Consider the following 27,988-nt stretch of genomic DNA (forward strand, 5'->3'; position numbering starts at 1 on the left):
CAGTTTCTCCATCGTACAAGTTTTGTGGCTCTGGACAAGTGACTTCAGCTCTCTGGGCCTGTCTTCTCAACGAGGTGACAGTGCCAGCCCTGGGTGCAGCACCTGGCATGTGCTCGGCGCCCTGTGTATCTGGCAGTGAATCCTCAATGACAGTGGGACAGCAGCCCTGCCAGCAGCCTGGGCCTGCTGCTCTGTCCAGCACCTGGCACAGGGCCTGGGACCTGCTCACAGCCCCCTGGGAACTCTGGTGTCCTCATGGGTGAAGGCTTAGTGGGCAGGCCCCTGCTCTCCCTACCACACTGCCCTGGCCCTGGGACAGGGGTCCTTCTAGGGCCACAGACCTTCCCCGAGGAGTGGGGCTTGCCCTCATGATACACAGTCTCACAGAACCTTTTGTGCCACTTTGTTTTGTTTTGTTTTTAATTAAAACAGCAATCAGATAACTGCCCTAATCCATCAGGGATAGGACCCAGGATGGGCAGACCTTTCTTCAAAAAAATATATTTTCTTTTTTTTTTTTAAACAACACCGAAAGCAAATCCACAGCCCCTGTGGAGCCGGTCCCCAAGAAGAATGAGCTGGATGGTTCCCCTAGCACCTCTCTGAGCAGGGACTTGGGCCCGTCCCGAGACCACAGCCAGAGCAGAGGGTGGGTCTCGGCCTGCTGGTCCCCAGGGGGTGGCAGAACAGGGATCGGCTCCACACCATGCGAGGAACACAAGTCAAACCCACAAAGCAGGAGAAAAACTCAAGAGGATAAATTAAAAAAAAGTGAAACGACACCCTGGAGGTGGCAGGCCCGGGGAGGCGACCCAAGTGGCCTTAGGGCCCCGTCTGCCAGTGCTGGGGGGGGCCTCAGGAGGCTCTGGCATCTCCCTGTGGGGGCTCAGAGGGATTCACGTGGCTCATCCACCTGTGCGTTCCCCCCACTGATGCTGGGACCGAGGTGTGGCCACCCTGGGCCAGAGTGTGCAAAGTCCATTCAGTCAAGAGATAAAAAAATATACAACTTGGGTGGCATCCAGGCCTGGGCTGGGGCAGCGGCCTGCACACAGGCACAGCTGCCTTCTCTCTGAGGGGCAGCAGCATCTGGCGGGGGGCATTCAGGCCCCTCCAAGTCCAGGGTCTTGGGGGCTGGAGACTTGGGGTCCTTGGAGCAGCACAGGCAGAGGCACTGGTGGGGCCCACCTGGGGACCCCGGTGGTCGCGTTCTTTGGCACTTGGGACCAATGGCCTGTTGCCAAGCCCAGTGGGAGCAGCCCCTCCATGCCCCCTGGAGCGCCCCGGCCAGGACGGCAGCAGCTTATGGGTGCGGACCAGCGCTGCTCCCCCAGAGGCGCCGGCCCTACGAGTCCTCCCCCAGGATCTCCTTCACAAAGGCAGCAATGTCCGTCTTCTTGGTTTTGTGCAAGGTGAAGAAAGGGTGCTCCTAGTAGGGGACAGGAGAAGAGTGAGGCAGAAGTGCCCCCACACCCTCAAATTAGCCCCAGCCCCTGCGTGCTCCTCCTGCCTGGCGAACTCCTACTCATCCCTCTAGGAGCTCTGCCCCCAGGAAGTCCTCCCTGCTAGGGACAGCGCTGATGGCTTCCTCCTCAGCCCTCCTCCAACCATCTGCTGGCCACGGTAAACTCACTTTTCCCCACACATGCCAGGCCTCTGACCACGATGGGCCTTCTGCTTGGAATGCCCTCCCCACCCTCTCCATCAGCGGGTAAATCCTTATTCATCCTTCCAGCCTCCGCTCAAATGGCACCTCCTCTGTGAAGCCTTCCCTGATGTCTTTGGATAAAATGGTGCACCTGCTCGCCACCCCCACCCTCTGCACCACCCACCCCAGCACTGCCTGAGCCCCGCTCCACAGGGCCTGGCCTGGATGAACGCCCGCCCTAGCTCCAAGACTGACTAATGCAGGGGCCGGCCAGAGGTGCTGCCCACCTCTGTGCAAGGGGATGCAGCCCCCTCCCGGAGAGCCCCACCCAGCCTCTGTTCCCGCCCACACTCACCATTAGCTCCAGGTAGCTCATGCGCTCCGCGGGGTTCTTCCTCAGGCTAGGAGAGAACAGGGCAGGTGGGCCGGGCCGGCACCGAGGAGGTGAGTCCAGCCCTCACCCCTGACTGGGCAGTGAGGGGACTAAGTGCTCCTGGGGCTCAGGGAAGAAGGGCGGGACTGTTCTGGGGAGCTCCCGAGGGTGGAGTGGGTCTGTAGGTGCACATGACAGAGGCCTGGGCCAAGCTGCTTTGCTCTCGGGTTGTAGGCTCTCTAATCTCTGTCATGATTGGGGGAACTCCCAAAGATCCCAATACCAAATGACACCAAACACTGCAGTCACCAGTCACACCAAAGGGGCAACTGCTCGGGGGAGGGAGGCCCCAGCCGAAGGGGTCGAGGGGACCAATGACACTGTTTGCCAGGCTCATCTGTTTTCAGTCTTTCTTATCTTCCAGTAAAAAAAACAAAGGCTACAAATTTTCCTCTGAGTACCTCTTTGCCCACAACAGAGATGTCGATGTGTTCTGTTCTCATTTTCACTGCTAAATAGATTGTAATGTTATATTTCAAATCTTTCCCATAACCCACAAGTTATTTAGAAGAATTTACTATGAATTTCCATGAAGCTTTTCCCTCTTTGGTCACAGACTTCTTGTTTTATTTAATTATTCACAGAGAACATGACTTTGCCTTTTTTCCTTTTTCCCTATTTCCTTTGTAATCTCAAACACAATCTTCATAAGGCTCCCATGAGCATTCTTTAATTTGGCACAAAGTTCTAAACATCAATAAAAGCAAATTTGTTTATGCTATTCAAATCCTCTTTTTGTTTTCTTTTTCAGTCCACCTGCTCTGTCCATTTCGAGAAAGACTATATTAAAACCTCCCCAAGGACCACAGTTTGTCAGTTCTCCTTGTGCTCTATTTCTGCCGTGCATATTGTGATGCTATACTGTTTGGGTTTATTTGCTAAAGGAGAAGGGGACCAGCCCCAGGGCAGACGGGGGATCTGGCCGGGGCAGGAGGGAGTGCTGACTGGGGCTCGGGGAGGGCTGGAGACTCACCACTGTGCAGTGAAGTCCACAAACTCGGGGGAGAAACGGTCAGCTGGGAGCTGGGGGGACGGCTCCTCCACCACCTGCTTCAGCTGCTGGAACGGGGTCCCCCAGGACTCATAAGGAAAACGTAGAATGGCCATCTCGATCTGCAGTGGGGACAGTGGCACTGGTCAGATGCCAAGGGCTGAGCAGTGAGGCAGGTCAAAGGGCTGACAGGTGACATCAGACCAAAGATGAAAGCCAGCGGAACACAAGCAGTTAGTTCCTCTGACCCAGCTAGCAGAAAGACCTGCCATGGTCAGGTTTTCAAACAATCTGAATTTGGAAGATTTTACATAGAAACCCAAGTTCCAGCTAATCTGGAAAAATCAGAGCTGGCAACCCTGGGCCCTTCCCGCAAGGCAGCAGAAAGGACCTGGACGGGCAGCAGGCTGCTATTTAGCACAGCCCCGCTGTGCCCGGCATCTCCGGAGTGTCCTGGTGTCTGCTGCCATTTGTTGGAGCAGCTGACGCCGAGGTGAAAGGACACATGAGGTCTGCCTGGGCCCTGCCTGGAACAGCGCAGAGGCTCCTCGCTGCCAGCCATGGGCACCGTGGAGGCCTCAACTCAAACAAGCCCTTCATGTGGGCAAGTGGCACCTGAACAGATCACTAAGCACCACGCTAGGAAGGGCCTTCCCACACGGCTGAAGGCGCCTCTCCAGCGAGGCACAAGCCCCAGACAGAGGACACCACGCAGGACGGGGCCTTGTCTGTGTCCCTTCACGGGACAGGCCCAGGCTTCCTCCGAGAATTTTCACTGATGCCAACAAGCAGAAGGGAGCGCCCCAGCGGCCTGCCTGAGTTTATGATCAGGAAAACAAAAAAGTCTCCAAACCCTGACAGAGGAATCCCTTTCCTGGTAATTTTTTCTAAAAAGCTCAAAAAATGAAAAACACAAAAACAGCATCTGAGCACAAAGCTGCACAATGTGGTGTCACCTGTGACAGCAGATGTGAGAAGCAGCCTAAGTGTCCGGCACCAGGGGGCAGCCTGCCACAGAGCAGCGGGCGTGGCCATAGCCTTGAGGCCACATGAGGGCAGAGCCTTCCAGGCACCACCCGTGTCTCCACTGAGGCCCTTTCCACTTTCCAGCCAGTGGCTGCACTCGGGTACCCCCAGAGCACCTCAGGGTGGGCTCCATGAGGACCGGAGGGAGACCACCAAGGGCGTGCCTGGCACACAGCACCTCACTGGTCGTCCCCAGGATGACTGCAATCTCCAAAGGACAGAACACATGGACAGCTGGTGGCCTGCTGTATCCAGGGCTGGTGGCACTGGCTGTGGAGTCTTAGGAAGAAAGGCCTGCAGGGCTTTACAACAGCCCAGAGAAAGAGGAATGCCATGATGCTAGGAGGAAAAAGCAAAATAAAAACTATGTATGTTTTTTTAAAAGAGCCCAAACATCTAGAAGGAAACACCTAACGGTGGCAGCTGACGACGCGGGAAGGGCTATGTGCCTGTGTGTGCACAGCCGCGTGAGCTGTTGCTCCCTCTGATGTCTCCTCTGTGGGTTCCCGGAGTGTTTCTGTTACTTGTCCAACTTGTGGGGAAAACCTAACCTGCCCCAGGCAGCTGGTCCCCCAGGGGGCCTGCCAGGCCCCGCCCACGGCGCAGTCTATCTCCCCTGGAACCTGGGTGGGCCTGTGACTTGCTTTGACCAACACAATGAGGCAGAAGAGGGGTGGGGCCACTCCCCGGCGAGCACTCAAGAGCACTCCCCTTGTGGAAGCCAGCCACCAGGAAGGAGCTCTCCCCCGCTTGCCCGCCATGAGGAAGCCCAGCTGCAGGGAGGCCCCATGTTTGCAAAGCCTTCTTGGACCTTCTAGCAGCCTAGCCCTGACCCTGGCCAGATCCAGGTGGAGTGGAAGAACCGCCCAGCTGAGCCCAGCCCAGAAGGCAGAAACATGAGAAATAATACAGTCTTTGGTTTCAGTCACTAGGTTCTGGAGCCATCTGTCACACAGCACATGGTAACTGAAAGGTGCGCTGAGCACACACTTGTCCACCTTCCACTGGAGACAGCAGAAGGTCTCCAGGAATGAGGACGGATGAACAGACAGAGGCGGGAGCAGGGGCAGCGTATGTGTGGGGTGGTCATGAGCATGGTCTCTGGCACCCCCACCAGCTCTGGAGAGGCTGTAAATACGGCAAGCACTTGTTCTTGTTATTTTTTAACTCAGGAGTTGGAAAACTCTTATCTGCAGGGATAGTATCCACCTTTAGACTTTGGATATTCCTCTCCACTTTAAAGAAAAAAACTTTAATTGAAAATAACGTGTCGGCAGTATTTTTTTTTTTTTTGAGGAAGATTAGCCCTGAACTAACATCTGCTGCAAATCCTCCTCTTTTTGCTGAGGAAGACTGGCCCTGAGCTAACACCTATGCCTATCTTCCTCTACTTTATATGTGGGACGCCTGCCACAGCATGGCTTGACAAGCGGTGCATAGGTCCACACCTGGGATACGAACTCGTGAACCTCGGGCCACCAAAGCGGAACGTGCGAACTTAACCGCTGCGCACGGGCCGGCCCCGCTGTCGGCAGTATTAAGGAAAATGGACGGTATCACCCAATTCCACGTCTCCTACAAAATGCTTGTGATTCTGTCCCTTCCCCATCTCTGTGTACAGACACAGCTCACCAAGTTGGTCATATGACAGTGACAGGACCACGATAATAATAACCACAATATCAGTACGCCCAGAACTCTCACGTCGACCCTGAACTCCCACTGCCACCCGTTCCCTGACCTCCCCTGGACCCACCCCACCCCGCCTCAGGGCCTCGCCCCACACCCTTGTGCCCCCTCGCCTCCTCAGAGCTCGCAGTGCTGTCCCCACCACCCCAGAGTCCCAGCCCCCCTGCTCCTCTCCACAGCCCTCCACCTCACACGCTTCACTGACTGGTTTGGTGACTGACCCGCTCCCTGCCCCAACACGAGGAAGCCAGAGGGATGGGGCAGGGAGCGTGCTGACACCAGGAAACGTCAGGGACAAACTCACACCCGGACACTCCAGGGAACCCCGGAGGCTGGGATGGGGGCGGGGGGACGACGACACTCAGGCTGGCCCCGTTTCTCTGTGCATCCAGGTCTCAGGCCAAGCCCCCTAACACTGGCAGGGGCTTCACACCGTCATCGTTGCTGTCCCCCCAGCCCGTTCTCTTTGTGGATGCCAGAACAGGCTTTCTAAATAACTAACTTACCCTCGACCCACACCTGAGCTGAGCCCTGACTCGGGCAGGGCGGGGGTTCTCCCGGGCAGCTCTAGAAAGAACACGAGGTGCATGGGCCCAGGCCTGCCCCTGGACCTCAGATGCAGCCCCCAGCCCAGCTGAGGGCTGGGCATCCGCCCCACCCGACCCAAGCCCCACAGGCCAGAACTGAGAGCCCACCCACCCCACCCATCCTACCACACCCATGGAAACACACCAGGACCCCACAGGCAACATACTCCTCACAGAGAAACAATTCTTTAAAGATTTTTACCATTTTGCTTTTGAAACGACGTGCATACCAGGGGCTCGCTTAATTTGGGATTGCTGTGATTTCTCGACAAGCACCAGGAGCTCCGGGGAAAGTGCAATGGACGAGTTACCCCCGACATCAAGAACTCTGGTGAAGGGCACACCTCACTGCCAGGGAGGGCATGCTGCCTGCAGACACTCCCTAAGGACAGTGTCGCCTTTGATAGCACATTTCCGTCTCGGGCTTTGAAGCTGATGCTTTTGTCCAAGGCCTGAACTATGCCACGCACCTCCCAAAAGCTCAGACTGGGCACAGCCCTGGCCCGCGCCCACGCCCGCCCCTGCCCGCCGGGCAAGCCACACAGTACCATGGTGATGCCGAGGCTCCAGACATCCGACTTGACATTGTAGCCCTTCTGGTTTAGCTCCGGGTTGATTCTCTCGGGCTGCAAGAGGGCCAGTGAGGTGTGAGCTCCCAGCCCAGGGGCAGGGGCTAGCCTGGGGGCCGCCCAAGGCTCCCTCAGCTAAGTTTACCTCCCATCCCAAATTGAGGGGTCAGTGGTCATCCTGTCTCAGCTCCCCAAGCAAAAGATGAGAAAACCAAGGCCAGTGAGAGCCAGGGTCTTGCAGTGAAGACCCAAGTCTTGCCTCCCAGCTACCCCCGGGGGAGGGGGGTGTCCCACATTCAGGACACTGGGGGAGGGGCAGGACTGCACAGACCCCACGAGCTGCCTCCATGTGGGTGTCCGCGAAACTTATCATCCAAAATGGGCACTTGGGGGGCACAGTTAATAACAGGGGTAGAAAGGAGCTGCTTGGGCAGGCTGGGTGGCAGGTTGCCTCCTCTGTGGCAGGAAATACGGAGCCTAGGGGAGGCGATGGACAGAGGACGTGGCCAGAGAGGGTGAGACCTGGCAGTTTTCTCCCAGGTGTGTCCTCTCCTGAACCTCAGCCGCGGCCCAGGACTCAGGGTGGCGCAGGGACCACTCACAGCCATGTAGGGCTTGCAGCCGGCATCCATTGTCTTGGCCACAGAATCCACCAAGTAGCCACTGATCCCAAAGTCACACATCTTGACGTGGCCCTCCTTGTTGATGAGGACGTTGGATGGCTTCACGTCTGCCAGGAACAGAAGACACCTTTCTCAGCTCCGGGTTGTGGTGCTCGACTGGAGGCTCGTTCTATGCCCCAGCCGCCCTGGAGAAGATGCTGCTGGGGCCCAGGCAGCAGATGAAGGACTGAAGCTCCGAGAGGCACTGCCCCAGCCCAGGGTCACACAGCTGGTGGCGTAGCCAGGACGCGCCCCACCTCTGTGTCAGCACTCCTGACACGCAGTCAGGAGGCAGAGCCTCGCCCCAGCCACGCAGCCTCACAGCCAGGCCTTAGCCTCTGCTTCCCCGCACCACCTCTGGCTCTGGGGTCCTCCTGGGCCAGAGGGACACTGACGGGGTGAGAACCAAGAAACCAGGCAAACGTCCACGCCAAGGTCGGCAAGTCGGCCAGGTGGCTCAGGGCAGCAGCTCGGACACAGGAGGCCGGCCTGCGTGATGAGCCGCCTCACGACTCGAGGTCAACATGGAGCGGCTACAGGTGGACAGCTGGGTTCCTCCAGCAATGGCACACCCACAACACATCACCCCACCTATGCCCTACGGAGACGCGCATGAGGACAGATATATGCAGAAACAGCACTGGAATGTTCCATGCTCAAATCCCAACAGTGATGACCTGCGGGTGGGGCTGGGCCGGGGTGTGGGGGATGTGAGGGCAGGGACTGACCAGGAAGGGCTGAAAGAATATTCTGGGATGGGGTGGAGGGGGAAATGCTGCATCTCGACACAGCGGGAGCTGCCCAGTGTGAACTCCGGTCAGACCCAGTGAGTGCTAACTCCGGTGTGGATGCTTCACGACCCACAGACAACAGGTCAAAGCAAAACCAGCCAGCCTCCCCAGAGCAAGGTCCGTGTGGTCCTTGCTCTGAGTACCAGCAACCCTAAGGGAGGTGGCGGGCTGAGGAAAATGGCGAACTGGAGAGCGGCCTGGACTGGGAAGCAGGCTCGGCTCCCAACCCCAACAGGCACATCAGCATCCATCACCCCTCAAGCCTCAGTTGGCTCCTCCTGGAAACAGGGAGAGGCCCACGCGCCTCGCAGGCCTGGGCGAAACCGTGTCTGTGAGGAGCCTGCGGGCCGCTCTCCCTGGCCGGCAGCCGGGTACTGACCTCTGTGGATCACGGACAGCTTGCTGTGCAGGTGCTCCAGCGCCCTCACGATCTGGCATTCGGGAGAGGGACAAGGGAGAGACAGGACTGACGTGACTCCGGCTGAGTCAACGATGACAGCCATAAGCCTACCCCCGAGCCCGTCTGTCCCCTCTCCCACGTCCACGCCCCAGCCCCTCACTACCCCAGGCTCCTGCGCACACCCCAACACTGGCCCTGCTGTCCTGGCATTCTGGGTACAGACACACCGGCCTCCTGCTCCACTCTGAGCGGCCAGGGTCTCGGGCTGAGCCTTTACTAGAGAAATGAGCTACCCGACACCCTGCAGAATGGAGACCTGTGACCCCCTGGGCGGCCGTCCCCACCCCCTGCTGGGCTCTGTGTAGAACCCAGCCCTCTGCAGGCTCCCTGCCTCCTCTCCTCTGCCTCAGCAGGGCCAGTGGCCTACGTGCTTGGAGCCATTCCCCTCAGGAACTACCCCACAGAGTCTGACTCACTACCCAGGTGGAGGATGTGTGAAGCACCCCCAGGGCAGTAAGGACTGGGAACCCCAGAACGGCTGATTCCGTTTCCTTTTTTCCTTTGACTGCTGGGATGCTCAAGCCCAGGGTTGCTGCCCTCTTCTAGGAACATTCAACCTCAAAAGGCAAATATTTGGACGGACCTCTCTTTCTCCCGACTTAGCTTGCACCTCGGTGAGCTCCTCAGGGCGTTTCAGTAGGAGGAAGTTGGAAATGCTAAGTCCCTTTTCAAAATGGCCTCAGAAGCTCAGGACTTACACACACAGACCTGGAGCTCTGGGATTTGCCAAATCCGAGCGGCTCTGGGAGCCCCAGGCTGCGGGGTCTCTGCAGCAAGAAGGCTGCGGTCCCGGGTGGGAGCTGGGCCTCCAGGGGGCAGGTGCAGGCTCAGGGCCACAGCTCTCCACCCAAGACACACCGCCCAGCCAGGCTCTGCGCCTGCCGCAACTGGGCCGGGGCCTCTGGCTGTGTATGTTGAACCCCCAACCCCGCGGGGGCCTGAGGCCACTCACAGACACGGCGATCTCCCCCAGAATGTCCTCTGGAATCGTCATGTTCTTTTCGAGCACCTTCCGGTAGAACTTGTCCAGGGACGTGTCCATGAGCTCCATGCAGATCCACACATCTCCCTGGGGTGAACACTGGAGGTCAGCCCGGGCCCACCAGGGCCACTCCTGTGACGGGACAGTCTGCCCTGTGCCAGCGCCAGCCCACCCCCCTCAGCCCGCAGGCACTTACTCAGCTGCCAACTCCTCCACTCTGCCTCCCAAAGTCTCTCCACCTGCCTGCTGCTCCACCCACCAGGTCTGCCTGTGCTGCCAGGTCCACACGCCAGCCTCCCCCAGCTCTGTCGCCTCTGGTCTCCCCCAGTCCCCTGCAGCTGGTCCCTAACTCCAGTGAAGTTTCTAGGGAGAAGTGACTAAAACACAAGCCTGATTGTGTCGCTCCAACAGGGGCTTCAGGGACCAGGCGTGCCAGCTCAGCTCCATGACCCAGCCTTGCAGACCCCTCCTTGCCTCAGTCCCCACGGCCCCCAGCACACATGGCTTGTCCCAAATCTGACCTTGGCAGATGGTTCCCTCCTCCACTTGCAGTGTCCTAACCCTCACCCCCGCCCCAGCGCCCCAGTATCTCCTGCGCATCCTTCAGGAGACCTTCCGAAAAGGCTGGGTGCAGCATCTCAAGATCTTGGGGTACCCGCAGGCCCCTGGGCATCTCTGGCAGCTCTGAGCTGGCATGTGGTGAGGCCTGGGCATGCGTCTGTCCCCCAGTGGCACAGGGACAGACATCCTGCGCCCAGCACAATGCGGGCGCTTAGCCAATCGGATGACTGGATGATGAAGTGCTGACCCACCACTGGGTCTAGTGCACCCAGCAAGCGCAGAGACCCGCAGGTGCTCGAGGAGCAAGGCCGGGCATGGGGAGCCCTGAGCTCACCCCCGAACTCTAGGTAGTGACTCACCAGCGCAAGCTCAGTGCACCCAATCCAGACTCCTGGTCCCTGTGGGCACCCCACCCCAGCCCTTCACGCTGTCCTCGGCAGAAGCCCACCCTTCACCCTCCCTGGCCTAGCTCTCAATCCCTCTCTCACCCCACATCCAGTATTTCCGGTAGACCAGAATCGGACCCCCACCCACCTTCACGGCTGCCCCTGGTCAGAGCCCCACCCCACTGGCCTGGACGCTGGCGAAGCACATGGTCACACAGGCAGAGCCGTGCAGCACACTCTAGAGTACCAGGCCCCGGGCCACGTCATTTCATCATCATGACAACTTTGTGAAATAGGTACAATCACTACCCTCATCTCACAAATAAGGAAACTATGGCACAGAGCGGGGTCCTGACAGCCAGGAAGCAAGGGAGCCCAGTGGTCCGGCACCTGGCCCGAGCTCTCCAGAACCTGGCTCTGCGGTGTGACAAGCAGGCAGGGCCTCCGTGTCACTCACACCTGTGAGCACTGGCACATGGGAGCACTCAGCAAGGGTCTGGGAGTGATGCCGGGCTGCAGGTTGGACCAACGGGGCAGGTGTGAGCATGGAAGGCAGGTGGAGGGCAGCCTGAGCTGCCAGTCCCCCGCCCAGCACCCACCTCCCACCCTCCCACCAGGACCACACCTCTCTGAAAAGGGCCCCATAGAAGGTGACGGTGTAGAAGCAGTCGACCGTGCGCATGTTGACATCCAAGTCCATGAGCAGACGCTTCTGCTCCTGCGAGTTCACGGTGTCCCGGATCCGCTGTAGGGGAGAGGACGGTGCTTCAGGGGCCACGCAACAGGGGTGAGCACCTCCCTGTCCCTTCTCTGAGGGCCAGGAGCTCTGAGGGGTACCCACAGGCAGGCTCAGCCCCTAGGCCTCCTCCGGGCAGCCTCCAGGTGCCTTGGCAGGGTTGGGCTGGGGCGGGGGCTCTGCTCACCTTCACAGCCATGATGGTGCCACTCTGGGCATGTCGCACCTTCTCCACCACCCCATAGGCCCCTCGGCCCAGCTCCGAGATGGTCACCAGGTCATCAGCCTCCACCTCAAAGTTCTTAGAGGACAGAAAAGAGAGAGGGTTGGTGGTGGCCAAGCTGGGAGCCAGCCCTCACACCTGGCCCAGTGGAAACAGCTGGGGCAGCAGAAAGAGAAGATGGCCAGTCAGTCAGATCTGTCCCCAAGTCTTATACCAACCACTTTCTGCTGTGTGGCCTGGGGCAAGTCACTTCACCTTTCTGAGCCTCCCATCAAAAATGCCCAAAGGCTGTGGCGAGGCATAAATCAGACGGCCTGTGCACGTTCCCAGTGGCGCAGGAGCCCCAGGGAGAACCTCCTCGCCCACCCCACTGCGGTGCTGAGAATCAGTCATTCATTCCACCAATCTTTATGGAGCACCAGCCACATGCGAGTCCCTGTTTCAGGCACTGGGGCCGCAGAGATAACAAAACAAAGGTCTTGCTCTCAGATGGGCAGTGTGGGCCACCTACTCTCTCTTGTGAAAGACAGATAATAAGGAACAAGCAAGTAGATGAACAGGACAGCAGACAGTGACGAACATGGGGGGAAATAAGCCTCGGAAGGGCTGTCAGCCAAGGAGAGGCCCCCAGAGCGGAGTCTCTGCCTGGAGACCCTCGGCATGTCCTGTGGGGGACGCACAGTCCCTGAGCCAGCATCTCCATCACCAGTGCCCAAGCCATCAGGAGGTGCATGTGAAATGCAGGGTCCCAGGCAGCGGCGTACCTGAGGGTACAGCCAGGAGTGCATGTTCAACATGCTGTTCCCACAGGTGACGTGGGCACACGTGGCCCATGACCCAAACTCAGGTCAAGAAACTTCAGACCAGCTCTGGTTCGCAGGACCCTGGGGCAGCCCCGTTCCCGACAGGAGGGCTGGAGAGTGGGTACCAGGGCCACACGGCCGGCACCCAGGGAGCAGGCTCCTCGCCAAAGCCCAGCTCTGTCCACCCCCCACAGCCATCCCAGGGGCCCCAAGGGGGTCGGACGAAGACACTGAGGCTCGAAGACACGCAGGCCTCAGCCCAGACGAGCAGCCCACACCAACCCTGTCTCCAATGGTGATGAAGGTCCGGGAGTCCAGGTTCCGGGGCGGTCTGCAGGGAGAGAGCAGGCCCCGTGAGCCTCCGAGAGAGCCGCAGCCTCCCCGGACCAGGACCCCCGCCAGCAGGGGCAGAGGCCCACCCCAAGGCACCCCATCTCCGCCACTGCGGAGCACCCATGCGGTCACACGGACACGGCGGGGCCTCGCCTTCCGCCTCTGCGACAGCGAGAAGGGCACGGGGCCGACCGCAGGGCCTGCGAGCCCCATGGCCACCCAGCAGGCCCAGCTCGCAGGAGGCGCCGCTGCTGGCTCCCTCCACCTGCCCCTCAGGAGGCCTCTCCAGGCTGAGCTGGGGGAGAAACTGAGGCCAACTCACGTGGGGTTGGGCACAGGAGGCTTGGACACACAGGTTATCCGTAAATCCCTCTTCCTCTTGGATTTTCCTAGAAGAGAGTGAAGGCATGGGTTCAGGTCAATGCTCAATCAATCCACGTCCTGGGGGACCCTGGGTTGGACAAAGCTGGGGACAGAGATGACCCAGGCCCCCTGCCCTCCAGAGGCCCCAGTGCAGAGACAGGCTGAGGGTCAGTGTGATCAGCGCTGGGATGGGGTCCCGGAGCCTCTGGGTGCCCAGAGGACGTGACCAGCCTATGCTGGACAGGCCCAAGCACTGCCAGTGCCGCCGGGAGCCGGCTGCAGGCCGCCACCCAATACGCACCTCCGGGAAGACAACACCTCAGGTGCACACTCCCAAGGAGACGGCTCGTGGCAGACCTGCCCCCACAGGGTGCTGCCAAGCCGCTGCTGAGCCCCACCCCAGGGGACGGGGCCACGTCTGAGCAGCCTCTTGCCAGGCCCCTGCTCTCCCACCCCAGGCAGAAGGCCTACGTCCCAAGTTTCTGTTAAGAGCTGAAGTGTGCCCCTTGAAGATTCATCTGTTGAAGTCCTGAGCCCTAGCACCTCAAAGTGTGACCCTAATGGAGATGGGGTCGCTACAGAGATGACCAGGTCATAGTGAGGTCATTAGGGCGGGCCTAAGCAACATGACCAGTGTCCTTATAAAAAGGGGAAATCTGGACACAGAGAAGGACATGCACAGAGGGAAGACGACGTGAAGTCACAGGGAGAAGACAGCGGCGTGCAACTTCCTCCCTCCCGGCCCCGCCCACACCTTGATCTTGGACTTCCGGCCCCCAGAGCTGGAGACGGGAAGCTTCTGTCTTTTCAGCCCCAGGTCTGGTCTGCGGTGCTTTGTCCTGGCGGCCCCAGGAAACTGTTACGGCCTCTGTCCCCTGCTGTGGTGCTCACCGTGGCGGAGGAGCATCTAAGGTACACAGAGCTCCACTCAGGTCCCAGCTCTGCTGCCCACCCCTCCTCTGAGCCTTGATTTCCCCATCTGTCACCCTGGACCGGATGCTCACCTCAGGGGCGGCTGGGAGGCTTGGAGTGGACGCAGGCTGAGGAGCCCCTGGCCAAAGCCTGGTGCCCATTTCTTTCCCATCCTGAAAAGTTCCTGCCTTGGCTGCCCTCTCTGAGGGCACCCCAGGAAGATGCTCCCTTCTCCAGGGCAGCGGGCAGCCTGAGCCCTGAGGTAGCACCTCCCTCACCCTGACCCCTGAGGACAGGCCAGGGGGATCACCTCCCCAAGCCACACTGTGCACACTCTTGGGCTGGCTGAGAGTGTGGCCAGGCGCCTGCATGCAGCCGGGCTGAAGGGGGTCAGCGCACGGGTGCTGGACGGTGCACGGTTCGGAGGCACCATGAAGCCTGGTGGCGAGGAGCAGGGCGGGCTGAGTCTGGAGCCCCCACTCCCAGGCACCTGGCAAGGGGCTCCATTTTCCAGAGGAAGAAAGGGACTTGCCCAGTCACCAAGCATGTGGGTGGCCAAGCTGGGACCAGACCACGGCTCCCTGGAACCACCCCATCAGAAAGGTGCCGCCCACACACCTGCTCCTGCTGGGTGTCCCTCCCACCTCCCGGCCAGCCCACCCCCTGCTCCGCTCGCAGTGGCGTGCACCAAGCACTGGGAGGCCGCAGGCCCTGCAGCCACCTCTGAACCGGCTCGGAACCGGTCAGTGGCTGCCTGGCCCTGCTGAGCGGCCTCAGTGCCGCACTGTGAGCCTGGCACGGCCCACACACGCAGGCCGGCACCGCTGTGGAGTGAGGGAAGAGGCTGTCATTGCTGCTGGGAAGATGAGGCCCAGGCCCAGCTACACTTGGAACTGCACGAACAGCCACGAAACGGAACGACCGTGGCAGGGATGGGTCCCCGCGCCTGCGCTGGGGTGGGGCAGAGCGCAGGGGTGCTGCAGGCACACACCTGCAGCCTCGCACAGAAGGCACCCCAGGGACCGCCAGATGCCAGGCCCCAGGGTGCATTCATTTGTGCTCTAGCAGCCAGTAGCCCTGACCCAGGCGGCCCCCATGCCCGATACCAAGTCAGTGCCCAATGGCACATTCCACAACCCAGAGCCAGGGGGGTCCACTGTCTCCACACCAGCCTCTTGGTACAACTCTACAGGCAAAAGCATGGGCTCTCTCTCCCCATGTTCAAATCCCACCTTTGCCCCTTACAGGCTGGGTGACTTTGGGCAAGTCTGGACGCCTTTCTGAGCCTCAGTACCCTCCTCTCTACAATGGGGCTGGAAACAGCACCCGCAGTGGAGCCCTTGTGAAAGCAGGAGCACAGCGCCAGCCGACCTGGAGGCCTCAGGGAACGACTTTCCACAGACAGACGACAGCAGCAGCTGCAGCACAGGCCACCCAGCGATCCCGCCCAGGGAGAGTCCCAGCTGCCTGACGGACGCCCTGCCGCTGCGCCTCCGCCCACTTCACAGGGACGCCTGCGGCCAGGCCTCAGGGCCGGGGCTCCCCAGAAGCTCCTTCACCCACCAAAGCGACACACTCCGACGCGGCGGCGGAGCTCTCAGCCTCTCCCTGCCTGGGGAGACCGAGGCTCCGAGGGGAAGTCGCAGCACAGGGAGCCAGGGGCCAGCTGGGTCCCTTCTGGGCCTGCAAACTCAGAGAGCCAGTGGCCAGCAGTGCCCACGGCACAGCCAGGCCTGTGCTCTCCCCGACGGGCCACGCTGGGCGCCTCGGGCCGCACGGAACCCCGCTCACCGGCTCTCGGGGCCAGCATGTCCCCCAGAAGGAGGGACACTGAGAAAAGCGAGGCCATTTCTGGGCTCTCCCTGGCTGAGAAGCCACCGCCAACCTCTGGGGGCCGAGACTGGTGCAGGCCACTGGCCACAGAACACCAGTTCTGCCTGCGCTGAGGCCCGGCAGATGCTCCTCTCCGCCCCTCAGGTCCCACATCTGAGACGCAGAGCATGGAGAAAGGCCCGCCCGCCGGGCACGGAGTCTCCTCTGCCGGCACGAGGCGCGGGCTGTGGCACACGGTAGGCGGCCCTATCCTGGCCCATGAACGGCCGCCAGGGTCACTGTTGCCTCTCCACAGCGGTAAGAGGGTCCATTGTAGGTAGCGGGGGTGACAGGCAGCTTTTACTCTTGACTCGATGCTTTTGTAAGCAGAAAGGAAAACACCTTCTGTGAGAGGTCAGCACCTGCTCGGGCTCCCTACGCTCAGCCCAGGTGCACCGTCCTCTGGCTCAGGCCCCATACCCAGCTCCCACCTGGGAATTTGGGAACGTCGTAAGACGTGCTCCCCCTCACCAAGCCTTAGTTTCCCCATCTGCCAAGGGACTTTCCGTGCCAGGCGGGTGAGGACCACGTGAGGAGGAGCGAGGCTCACAGTAGAGGTGGGCTCCCAGCCACCCTTCTGCCAGGCCTGGGGAGGGCCAGAGGCTGTGGTGAGCATAGGGGCTGGGTGGGCTAGGGAGTGCGGTCCGGCCTTCTTGCCCACCTGCCCATCAGGGTCACCAGACTTGCGTCTGGAGTGACACGGACTCCACGGGGCCACCAGGCCAGCTGTCAGAGGCCGTGCTTGAGGTCACCATGGAGATGGCCCAGAAACAGGCCGCAGGCCACCAGCCGCTGCCACCGTCCACTGAAGACGTCAGCGCGGGGCCCAGATGGCCAGGCAGCCCAGGGCTGACGAGGTGCGGGCCCATGGAGGGACCCATCCCCACAACAAATGGAGGATCACGGGCCACCACCGGCAAACCACAGCAAGCCCGCCAGCCTCAGCCTGCAGGGCCCCAGACGGGCACCGCACCAGCATCGGCGTGTCCTCAGTGGGCCCCTTCTCCCAGCAGCACCACAGGCAGGGAGCATGAGTCCAGCCACTGCCCCGAGGGACACAGACAGTGCAGCCCACCCCCCGCCACCTCACCAGCCCTCGCCATTCCTGGAGTAAACCACCTGCTTTCCCACCTCACGGCTTCACACACTCTGTTCTCTCTGCCCAGAATGCTCTTCCCTGTGCCTCGTCCCGGCTGATGACCCTCACCTTTCGCCTCTTCAGAGAGGCTTTCCTGATCATCCAGCTAAGCCCCCGTCACTGGCTCTCCCTGTGCCCAGCTGGCTTCTCTCTGTCACTTCTCACAAGTCGCCATTCTGTAGTTACTGCTCAGAGGGAGCTAGCAAAATGCTCATGAGCACTGACTCTGGAGCCAGGCAGACTGAGTGCAAACTACAACTCTACCACTTCCTGGCTGTGTGCCCTCAGGGAAATGACTTAACCTCTCTGGGCATCATGGCCTCAACTGTGAAATGGGGATAACAGACCAACCTCCCAGGTCATCAGGCATGTCCAGCGAGGTTATCCGTGGCATGCCTTAGCAGTATCTGACCAACGAAGATTAGACTGAGCCATCTGGAAACATGCAGTACCCAAGATAGCGCCAGGCCCCCGGCCCCAGAAACCACTGCAAATAGTCCCAGCAGCCCCAGAGGGCAGTGTGATTGTGGGTCCATTGTGCCAAGGTGGTCAGAGAGGAGAGGGGCTTGCCTGCGCTCACAGAGGAGTCTGTGGGGGGCGTGACACAGGTCTGTCTGGCCTCATGACCAACAGGGCCTGAGAGAGGCCCTCCCCTGCCGCCACCCCCAGGCCCGGGGAGGTTCTACCCAGACTGGACTACGCCCTCCTTCTTGGGGCCCGTCCCCAGGGATGGGGAGGCAGGGGCGAGCAGCCCTCAGCAGGGACCCTGCCGGCCTTGCTCAGTGTGGGGCAGACCACTCCACACCACACACACTCAGCCACACCCCACAGCTTCCCAATGTATTATTCCCACCCCCTACTTTTGGGTATGTCAGGAGCTTCTCGCGATTTCCAATCCCACCAGAGAAGTCCTGGGCCCTGAGTGTCCGTGCCCCTGAGATGAGGGACTATGTGCCACTGCAGAGACACGGGAGACCAGATGTCCCAAGGCCACCCAGGCCCCTCCCAGACCTGCCCCACTCAGCTGATCACCTCTTTCCTGTGGGGGTCCCCTGGAGAGATATCGAGGCCAACCCACCCCCACTACACAGGTGGTAAACTGAGGCCCCGAGAAGGGGACGGGCAGCAGATTTGCCTGACAGCTGCTGTCTGTGGCCTTGACGAGCCCAGGCCTGTGCCCCGCAGCTGACACTCAGTATCCATGCTTGCTGAGGTCGTCACACCAGCGCAGCGTTGCTGCTCCACGGCGGGGGCACTCAGAGCGCCCAGCTCACGGACGGGCACTGAGGCGCAGAGGCATGAAGCAGGACCAGCCAGGACAGGCCTCAGACCCACGTCTGCCCGAGGCTGCAGCCTCCTCCCCACGGTCTCTCTGAGGAGCTTTCAGGGGCCACCACAGCCAAGCACGGGCAGGAAGCAGGGACAGACATGGCTCTGCAAGCAGGGGCCAGCTGGGCCCCCAGTGTGGCAGGGCCCTCTCCCCAGGTCCCAGACGAGGGGAGGGCTCTCTCTTTTACTGAACACCTCTGCGTGCCAAGCCTGGCCCCTGCTGCGGTCCTGTCTGGACCCCAGTCCACAGGCAAGCAACAGACGGGGCCGTGCAGGCCACTCCACCCCACTGCCTGGCCTCTCTCCTCCCAGCCACGGGGTGGCCACCTGGCCCCTCTGCCTCTCAGGGCCTTTCTCATCTGCAGAGCACACGGGGAGGACTCCACATCATCCCTTCCCCAGCAAGCAGACAGGGCTCCGCCCTCCCGAAATGACGCTCTGGTCACAGACTTGTGGCAATGTCTGAAAACACTCTGTCACAACTTGGGGGGTGCTACTGGCCTCTAGTGGGTAGAGTCCAGAGACGCTGCCCCACAACCCAGAATGACCCAGCTAAAACCGGCCACAGTGCAGGGCTGGACTCAGGCTGCGGGGAAAGACAAGACCACAAAGGAGCAAGGGAGCACCCATGGGAGCCAGTGCAGGCGACTTGCGACGCGTCCCCGCATGCTCAGCACTCTGCAGGAGGAGGCTGGGGAGGGGCATTGCTGAGGCCGCCGGGAGCCGCGAGAGCCAGGCCGGTGCAGGCACGGGGCAAATGCACGGGGCGTGGGGCGTGGGCCGAGGGAGCGAGGCAGGGAGGCCGAGCGGCGGGGCACAGGGAGCAGCTCACGGGGCCAGTGCCCTGGAGGGTGACTCGGCCCTGTCCATGTGCCCGGCTGACCAGAAGTCCACTCATGGAGCTCAGCCCTAAGACCCAGCTCCCAGAAGGAAAAGAAGAGCGGGAGGCAACATGGGCGAGCCAGGCCTGTGCTAGGCGCCCCCCTGCTCCTTCGAGCGGCTTGGCACCCCAGAGGCAGGGACGAGCAGGACCCGCTGCACAGAGGAGGATGCGGAGGCCACGGCAGGGAAAGCCGAGGCCGCACGGCGGGGTCGGAGGGAGGAACGCTGGCTCCGAGAGGAACGGAGGCTCCAAGCGGAAGCAAGAAACCACCTTTCCGTACCTCTGAGACCCTCCTGACAGGCAGTTCCAGCCACCAAATGTGAGGAATTTATCAGAACAGAGCAGGAAGGAAGAAACCTCCTCGAAGCCGCATCCAGGCTGCTGTGGCCCTGGGCCTCGCGTCCTCCTCCGTCTAAAGGGGGCGGCGGGGCTCCCGGCAGCAGGCCCGCTTGGCACTGGACGGTGTCCAGGAGGCTGTCCAGCACAGGCAAGGCCAGAGGCCCACGGACTCACCCAGGGTCACACACCAGGGCAGCAGCAGAGCCAGGACGTGAGCTCCCAGGCCTGTGCTTCTCCCTGGGGCCACCAGATCCTGCCTCCCCACACCTCAGCCATGGCCACGACGGCGTGCCCCCAGCCACGCTGGCAGAGGCCAACAGAGACTGAGTGGGGAAGGAGGAGCTATGGCATCAAGAGACCTGAGCTGCTGTGTGACTGTAGGCAAGCCACACCTCCTCTCTGAACCTCAATTTCCTCCCTTGACATTCAGAGTGCGAACGCCTTGACCTCCAAGAGAGGACAAGCTAAGCTCCCAGGACAGACCTATGTGACCTCAGGCAAGGAACACCACTCTAGGCCACGTACCCTGCCGTGAGTGGTGACAACACACCACAGTGCTGGGGACCCGTGGGGCGAGATGAGAGCAGGCACAAAATGGGTTGGATTGGCGGCAGCCCTGGCCCTGGCCCAAAGGCCTCCAGTCATCAAGGTGGGTCCCCAGACCACAGTGTGGGCCCCGAGACTGTGAAGCCCAAGCCCTAGGCTTCGAGAGGCTGCAAGTGGAGGCGTGTTCCCTGAGCGACGTCGTCGGCCTGCCCAGAGCCTCGGGGGCGAGGCTCCCACAGGCTCCCCTCGGGCCACCGGGAGCATGGACAGCCCGGCTCCAGCTCGTGAAGACAGGAAAAGCACCTTTCCTTAACAAACGCTGTTCGTGCCTTTATCACCATTAGTATCAAACAACATCTTATAAACATGGGGTCGACAGGGAGAAATAGCTAAAAAGACATTCTTGGAGGTAGAAACGCCAACACGTAGCTCAGGTGCAAATTCAGCATGGCCTGGGCACCTAGAATGCCCGTGGACTCAACAGTCTCCTGGCGGGCCTGAGGGGTGGAGTCTCATTCTCTCTGTGGGGCTGGGAACAGGGAGGCACGGGGGTGGGGGCACAAAGGGAGTCCAGGAGGAGCCAGGCAAGACCCAGCCCCTCCCACCTGGCCGTCCCTACAGGCTGGCCCAGGAGGCTCTCACTGCCCCTTCCTGCGTCTGCCCCAGGCAACCCGGGATGGGGCAAACGGTGCCAGTAGCAAGAGGGCACAGGGTAGCCCAGAAGGCCAAGGCGCAGACTCACAGAAGGACAAAGAAGGTAAGGGACATTCTCCAGCCCCCACCCAGGCCTCCTGCCCACACCGCAGCAGCCACTGACAAAATGCTTACTTACTGGGTGCAGAGCAATGCACCCTATTTACTCCCAATTGTGCCCAAACACCTCTGCTGACATCCAAGGCCCTTCATGTGTCACTTCACACCCACTGACTCAGGCAATCCTTAAGACAAACCTTCCAAGTTGGTAGCACAGTGTTAGCACAGTGATGCATATGAGAAAAATCAGGGCTGTCAGTACAGCTGCACAGGCCGGGCACTGCACAATTTGCACCCAGGAATTTAAGATGCACTTAAAGCAACAAGAACAGCAGCTGCACACACTCATATACACTAACTCTGAGCCAGCCCCCACACTCACACTTCCACTTGTCAACACACTGAATCCTCCTAACAACCCTGCCACTTAGTTTCTAGTATCAACCCCACGATGCCAATGAAGAAATGGAGGCCACGCAGCTCGTGAGTGAGGCTGAGACAGGCCTGAGCCTGGCAGCAGCTCAAGCCTCTCCCCACCATCACACAGCAGTGCTGGCCCCACGGACGACAGTGGACTCTGCAGGACACTGAGCTTAAATACACCACATGTGTGTTAGAGCTCAATTAAAAAATAACAAACAAACGATTAATACAAAAGTCAGGACAGCTGTTAGGGAGATGCCATTCCGAGGGGACTGAGGGCACGGCAATCCTCAATTTTTTTATCTGGGTATTGGGTACACAGAAGTCATTTTATTTTTATTTTTTAAAATACAGGGGTACATTCTACATATGCTTTTGATGTCTATGATATATTCACAATTAAAAACTTAAAAAGGAACAGAAGGCCCCACCTGCCGGCTGGGGCCTGGCCAGGAGGTGTCAGCACTGCAGGGTGCAGCCCGGCCCAGGCATGGCAGGAGGGTCAGTGCAGAGCCACTGGGGAAAGGGCGCCAGCTGGGAGGGGCAGCTGCACATGGCCTCCCCAGAGAAGCCAGGTGGGCCCTGGAATGCCAGCTCAGCCATGACACCCCAGAGAGGACCCTCAGGGCAGGGGAGGGTGACAGGGACCTGTGATGGGGGGAACCTGTGATGGTGGCCCTCTCGGGGTCGCACGCGGGCCCAGACTTGGTATCTGGGAGTTGCAGAGGGGCCCACCACACTGCCACCCCACTGCCCAGCCCATCTGCTCTGCATGCCCTTTCCACGAAGCTTTCCAGGGTCCCATGGTCACTGCTGGGAGAGGCACCCACAGAAGCAGCTGGGCAGGCCTGACCACGTGGCAACGCCAAGAGGCCCAGCTGAGGTGGAGGCATGGACCATTGCTGGGGCTGTGAACCCCAACGTCAGCGGGAGCTGAGCTCAGGGCAGCCCTGCTCACAGCCCCATCCAGCTGGCATGGGGCTCTTGGTGCAGTGTCCTCCGTGCTGCTCCCAGTATTCTTCCTCTGAGGCCCAACAGTGACACACTGCACCTCTCCTGAGACACTGAGAACGCTCCCTACGGCCGCCTGCTCCCAGCCAGGCCCTGCATCCCCGCTGCTCCCCCAGCTTGGCCCTACTGTCCACCGACACACCTGACCTTCAATCTGGACTCTCAGAACCACTGCTCCCAAGGACCCCTTCTGCTCCCCAGGCAGAGCTCCTCGACAGCCAGGGCACTCCTGGCTCCCCCGGCCCCACAGCCAGCACTGCAACCGGCACCAGGAAGTTCCACCCACTGAGGGCTGGCCGAGGAAGGCGCATCCTCCTGAGTCCCTGGCCACACGTTGGGGGAGGAATACCTGCAGAAAGAGGCAGGCACTCAGGCCTCTCTGTGCCCCACGAGCCTCCCCAAAAAGGCCCAAATGGCAAGGGAGCCCCCAGCTCCCGCCTGGGGACCAGTGGGGAAAGAGCCTGGTCCATTCTGGCTGGCGTTACAGGACCTGCAGCCAGAGCGTCCTCATGTCAGAGAGCTTGTAAGTCCATCACCGGCTTCCCCATCCACCAGTGCACAACTGCCATGACCAAAGCAAGAAAATAATCCCTGACGCCAATTGTTTGACAAACTCCATCTCCAGTCTTCACCACCACAAAGCAAGGAAGAGGTGTTTACTCCCACTTTACAGAAGAGGAGACCAAGGGTCAGAGAGGGCACATGAGGAAGTCAGGAAGCAGTGGAGCGAGTCAGAATTCCAACACAGGCCCAACCAGCCCGCAAGCCCAGGCTCTGCTCCCACTTCCTGTCTTGCCAAGGTCCTTTGTGGACAGAGGACAGTCTTGCTGTGCCCAGGGCCTGACACTTAGCAAGAGCAGAAGGAGGCAGTCTCCATCCATCCTTGTAGCTGCCAGCGGGACAGGCAGGCAGGGCCCCACTCCCACTAGCAGGGGAGCAGACCGGGCCTCTCCCCTGGAGTGGGCCGTGCTCAGGGCTCTGCCGTTGTTTACGGAGGGCGACGCCTGGACAGACCAGGCCTGTCCGACAGCACACACAGAAGGGGCTGGGCTGGGCTGGGCCCGTGGTCATCACTCTCCAGGCCTGTCCTCCAGGAGCTCACACTGACCCCGCACCAGTCCTGCTCTCAGCCTCCCAGAGCGCCCGCAGTGCATCTGAGCCTGAGGAGCGCCGGGCCGGGGGTGAACGGCCGCCGCCACCTGCTCCTGCTCCAGTGCGACAGGAAGCAGGGCCCTTGCCTAACAGAGGAAGTTCCTGGGCGGGGCGGGCACAGGCCCAGGAGGCCCGCCGGGGGTCCCAGCCCAGTCCCAGGTCCAGGAAGTGGGTCGCCTCCCATGTCCAGCTCAGGGCCAGAGGCCAACCTGCAAGGCCAAGGCTCACAGCCCCGGCCTACCCAGCAGCTGTGGCTTTGCCCCTCGAGGTAGCAGCCAGTCGGCCAGCATGCCCAGGAGGTGAGTCAGCACCCAGTGCCCACTGACTCACCCGCCGGAAGCCCCCGCTGCCCGGCCCTCTCCCAACACGGGCCGCTGAGCACTCTGCTCCCTTCAGGCCCTGCGCCACAGGCTGGCTGATAGTTTCCTGTGCGTCACGCCAGGGGTGGGGGAAGTCCCCAAGGTGCCACCCTCCAGGCTTTCCGACAGCCGGCTTGGGACAGGACCTGGGGGCGGGGGCAGCAGCCACAGGAGGCAAGGTCAGGATGCAGACAGTGCTTGCCCCCTGCAGCCTCAGTGTCCCTGTTGGGCAGCCGGGAGCCACATGAAGACCAACCAGGAAGAGCCTGCGGGGGCAGTGACAGCACGTGGACGGCGCCCCTGAGGACAGACGGGGCTCAAGGCAGCAGACCCAAACACGCGCCTACCAAATGTGCCCCTGCCCACTGGCCCAGCGCCAGCTGCCCTTGGCCTCTGACCTCAACCAAAGATGGCAGGTGGGCAAGGAGGCCAGGGAAAACCAGCAGGGTTCTAGGGCCTGGGGCCTTGCACACTCCCAGAAAACTGCACCGGCCTGAGGCCTGGAGGACGGATGGGCAGGCACCCGGCGCAGGCAGGAGGTGCAAAGGCACAGCTTCCTCAAGGCCAAGCACCGACCACGCCCTGCTTGTCCAAATTCCTCTGAGAAGGTGGAGAAGAGCACGAGGCTGGGGCCCGGGCCCGGATGGGGAGGGCACAGGGGCCCTCAGCACTGCAGACTCCGTCCCACCACTCCCTCTGTCTGACCTCAGTCTTGACATCTGTCAAATGGGTCAGACTAAAGCAGCATGAAGTGTGCCAAGTGTGAAGGGCTGTGCACGCAAGAGGCATCACCTCTGGCTCAGTCCGTCCTCCGGCCCAGGACGGCCTCCTAGACGGAGGTGCGATGGGGGGTGGAGATGTCCCGCCAGTTCAGCTCAAGTGGCCAGCCCAGGAGTGGGACGCAGAGGAGCACTGGGGGGACCTGTGGAGACACACAGCCCTGGATGGGACCCTAGCTCCATCTGTCACAGCCATGTGACCTCAGGCAAGGCACTGAATGCCTCTGAGCCTGTTTCCTCCTCTGTAAACGGGGCTGTGAGGAATAAATGGGAGAGCACGTTGCACACGGAAAAACCTTGATAAGTGGGAGCTCTTGGGATTTTTGGTGAGGGGGGCATTGTGGTTCCCCACACCTCTTTCCACAGACCCCAAAGAGGCTGACAGGGTTCCTAGGTCTTATGGAGGCCCCTAACCCTCCATCCAGCCCTCCCAACATTATCTGTTACCTCAAGCCACAAACTGGAAATTCATCCTGGCCTTCTCTCTGCAGAGAGGCTCAGAGAGGGCAATCCCAGGACTCAAGTCACACAGCATATGGGGATTGAGCAGTGTCTCCCCAAAGTGCTTTTTCCCTTCACATCCATAATCCCTCTCCCTTCACAACCCTGCAACTTGAACTCTTATTTTGATGAGACATTCCCTGTCTGGAAGAGCTGAAAGAGGCTTCAAAAACAAACACTGCTTCCAACCTCTTCCTTCTACCCATGAAAACACTGTGGCCCAGAGAGGCTGACGGCCCTGCCCTAAGTCCCACAGCACCGACCCAGCCAGGCCTAGACCCTGAGCTGGAGAAGAGGAGAAGTGTCTGATTTCGCGGTTCTGCACGGGGGGGAAGCCTCTGACTTCCCGGTTCCCAGGCTCCACGAGGTCTGCACAGTACAAGTCCCTCCCCAGACACCTCCCTCCCCACTCCCGAGTGCCTCCCGCGTTACTCACAGCCGTTGGGCAATGGTCAGGGATCCAGCCTCCCGGACCTCCCACTTACGTAAGACGTAATTATCCCGCCCACCCGCCGGCCGGCTGGGCTCTGGCCCACAGCCCGCAGCAGGGGCAGCGAAGAACCCACAGCCTTCCCAGGACCCCACATGCCCTCCCACTACCTGGGCCCCTCCAGGGAAAGAGAGGTAGAGACAAGCCCTGATTAGAGGCCCACTAAGTGCCAGCTGTTACCCTTCTCCCCCTCACTCTGCAGCTGCACCCCAAACAGAGGCAAGGCCTTGACCTTGCATGGCTGAGGCCCTTCCAGTAAGAAAAACGGTAACAGGAACAAGACGCACAGCAGCCGTCCCTGCCTCAGCACCCACCACGCGCCCGGCCCAGGCTGAGCTCTTCAGCTCGCTGCCCTCGCTCGCTTCAAACTTAGCACTCACTACCTTAGGTCATACTCCGGGGGTCCACTCCCACTTCACAGACACAGAAACCGAGGCCCTCAGGCACGTCTGTCGCTGGTGGGAGGCAGGAGCAGGTCTAGAGAGCCAGGAGGCAGCCCCCTCATTACAGCTACGTCCAGTTAGGAAGTCTCTCCCATGACCCAGCCTGCTGAGACTCCGACAAGCCAAAAACGTCCTTTCCGCCTCCTGCAAAAACCCCCTTCGGCCCTCAAGCCCCGTCCCCCCCCAGCACGAGAAATCCTGCTGCCACAGCCACCACCTCACAGAAACGTCAGGGAGCTAGCTGGCTGCTTGGAGGAGACAAGAGCAAGCCAAATTGCACGCCCAGCACCCTGGCCTAGCAGCTCGCCCAGGACCCACCCATAGCAGAGACAGGCCAGGTAGCCGTCAACCCTGGAGACATCGGGGTGCAGGAGAGGGTGAGGTCCCCAAGTGCACAGAGAAGCCTGCAAGTGGAGACAAAGAGCTGACAGACAGAGGCCGTGCATTAGGGCAGGGTGGGAAGCCAAAAGAGGTTGCTGGGGGCAGCAAGACGGGGTGCAGGCCGGCCAGGATTGGGGCGATGTGGGGCTTACAAGGATGGAGAGAGTTGGGGAAGAACAGGGATTTCTGAGCTGGAGTGTGGCCAGGGCACCACATGGGGGGCCCGGGGAGGATCCAGTGAGATCCCCAGCAAGGGAGCATCGCTGGAGCCCAGATGGGGAGTCAGCGAAGTTCAGCCCGGACACAGCCCTGCGACCCAGAAGTGAAGGGGGCCGGGGGCAGGATCGGCGTGAAGCCCACCTGGATCCAGCTGAGGGGCCCAGATTGGGAGAGCTCCTGTCCAGGGTGCAGCTACTGCCTAAAGGAGCAGGTCGGAGGGAGGCTGCCGACCCGGAGCGGGGAGATCAGTCCTAGCCCTTCCCCTGGCTCCGGGCCGGGATGCAGTCCCGAGTCGGAAGCCGCCGCCGGGTCCGGGACGGCTGGGGTGGGACCGCGGGGGCCGGGGGCCGCGGCGCGGGCCGGAAGGCGCGCCTACCTTTGGCCGAGGGCAGACCGGCGGGCTGGCTCGAGGCGGGCGGCTCCATGGCGCAGGCGGGTCCGGGGCGGCGGGCACTAGTCGACAGGGCGGCGGGCTCGGCCCGGGCAGAGCGAGCTCATGGCCGCGGGCGGCGAAGGCGGCGAGGACGCGCTCCACGGGCGGCGCCGGGCGACTGGGCAGCGCCGCGGGCCGCCGGACGGCGCCGACGCAGGCCCCGCCCCTGCCGCCGATTGGCCCGCCGCCCGGAGCCTCTGCCTATCAGACGCAGCCCTGGCCTGCCTGTCAAGGGCGAGCCCCGCCCCGCGCGCCCAGACCCCGCCCCCCGCCGCCCGCGAAGCCCGGGCCGCCTGCCCGCCCGCCGGGCGCCGTCCGGGAAGCCGGGCCGCGGCCGCGGAGGGGCTTCAAGAGCGTCGCGAGTCAGGGACCCCTGAGCCTCCTTCCGCATCTGTGAGACTGACCGCGACGGCGCTGGCGCCGCCGGTGAGAAGGGGACCCTCTGTCGCGGACACTCAGTAAACGTTTGTTGACCGAATATCTTAAAGGGCTTAGCACAGCCCCCGGCTTCAGCGAACGTCCGCCGGGCGCCCAGCCTGTGTCGGCGCCGTGCCGGCGGGTGGGGTACAGTGGTGAACTTGGGGGACCCGCTGAGAAGTCAGTAAATGGAGCTCTAGTGGTTGTGTCGTCACTGCCCCCCGTTCTACACATTGGGAAACTGAGTCTCCGCGGGAGTAAGATGGCGTTTCAGTGCCTTTGACTCCGCTCGGCAAGCCTTGGCCGAGGTCTCCTCCTGGCCTCTCCCGGGCCTGGGTTCTCTCCTCCTGTCCGCCTGGGGCTGA

At 61.2% G+C, this 27,988-nt stretch overlaps 1 protein-coding gene across 1 annotated transcript; it reads right to left on the reverse strand.

Annotated features, from left to right (window-relative positions):
• Positions 1–396: 396 nt before the first annotated feature.
• Positions 397–27,322, reverse strand: MAP2K3 (mitogen-activated protein kinase kinase 3). Its single transcript, XM_046676693.1, has 12 exons — positions 27,150–27,322; positions 13,203–13,269; positions 12,830–12,878; positions 11,709–11,822; positions 11,411–11,530; positions 9,809–9,925; positions 8,776–8,827; positions 7,546–7,673; positions 6,923–7,000; positions 3,055–3,194; positions 2,004–2,049; positions 397–1,429 (listed from the first exon to the last, which is right to left on the reverse strand). Exons 1-12 carry the CDS (start codon positions 27,196–27,198, stop codon positions 1,346–1,348), a joined length of 1,044 nt encoding a protein of 347 aa, XP_046532649.1. The 5' UTR covers positions 27,199–27,322; the 3' UTR covers positions 397–1,345.
• Positions 27,323–27,988: the final 666 nt, after the last annotated feature.

This window comes from Equus quagga, chromosome 11 (assembly GCF_021613505.1).
Source record: "Equus quagga isolate Etosha38 chromosome 11, UCLA_HA_Equagga_1.0, whole genome shotgun sequence".
Classification (NCBI taxonomy): Eukaryota; Metazoa; Chordata; class Mammalia; order Perissodactyla; family Equidae; genus Equus; species Equus quagga.

Excerpts from the sequence above, each read along its gene's own strand:
- MAP2K3 (XM_046676693.1), bottom strand. The coding sequence starts at position 27,198 with ATGGAGCCGCCCGCCTCGAGCCAGCCCGCCGGTCTGCCCTCGGCCAAA. Across the intron at positions 13,270-27,149 it reads CGGTCTGCCCTCGGCCAAAG|GAAAATCCAAGAGGAAGAGG; the intron begins GTAGGCGCGCCT and ends ACTCTCTTCTAG. Across the intron at positions 11,531-11,708 it reads GCACCATCATGGCTGTGAAG|CGGATCCGGGACACCGTGAA; the intron begins GTGAGCAGAGCC and ends TCTCCCCTACAG.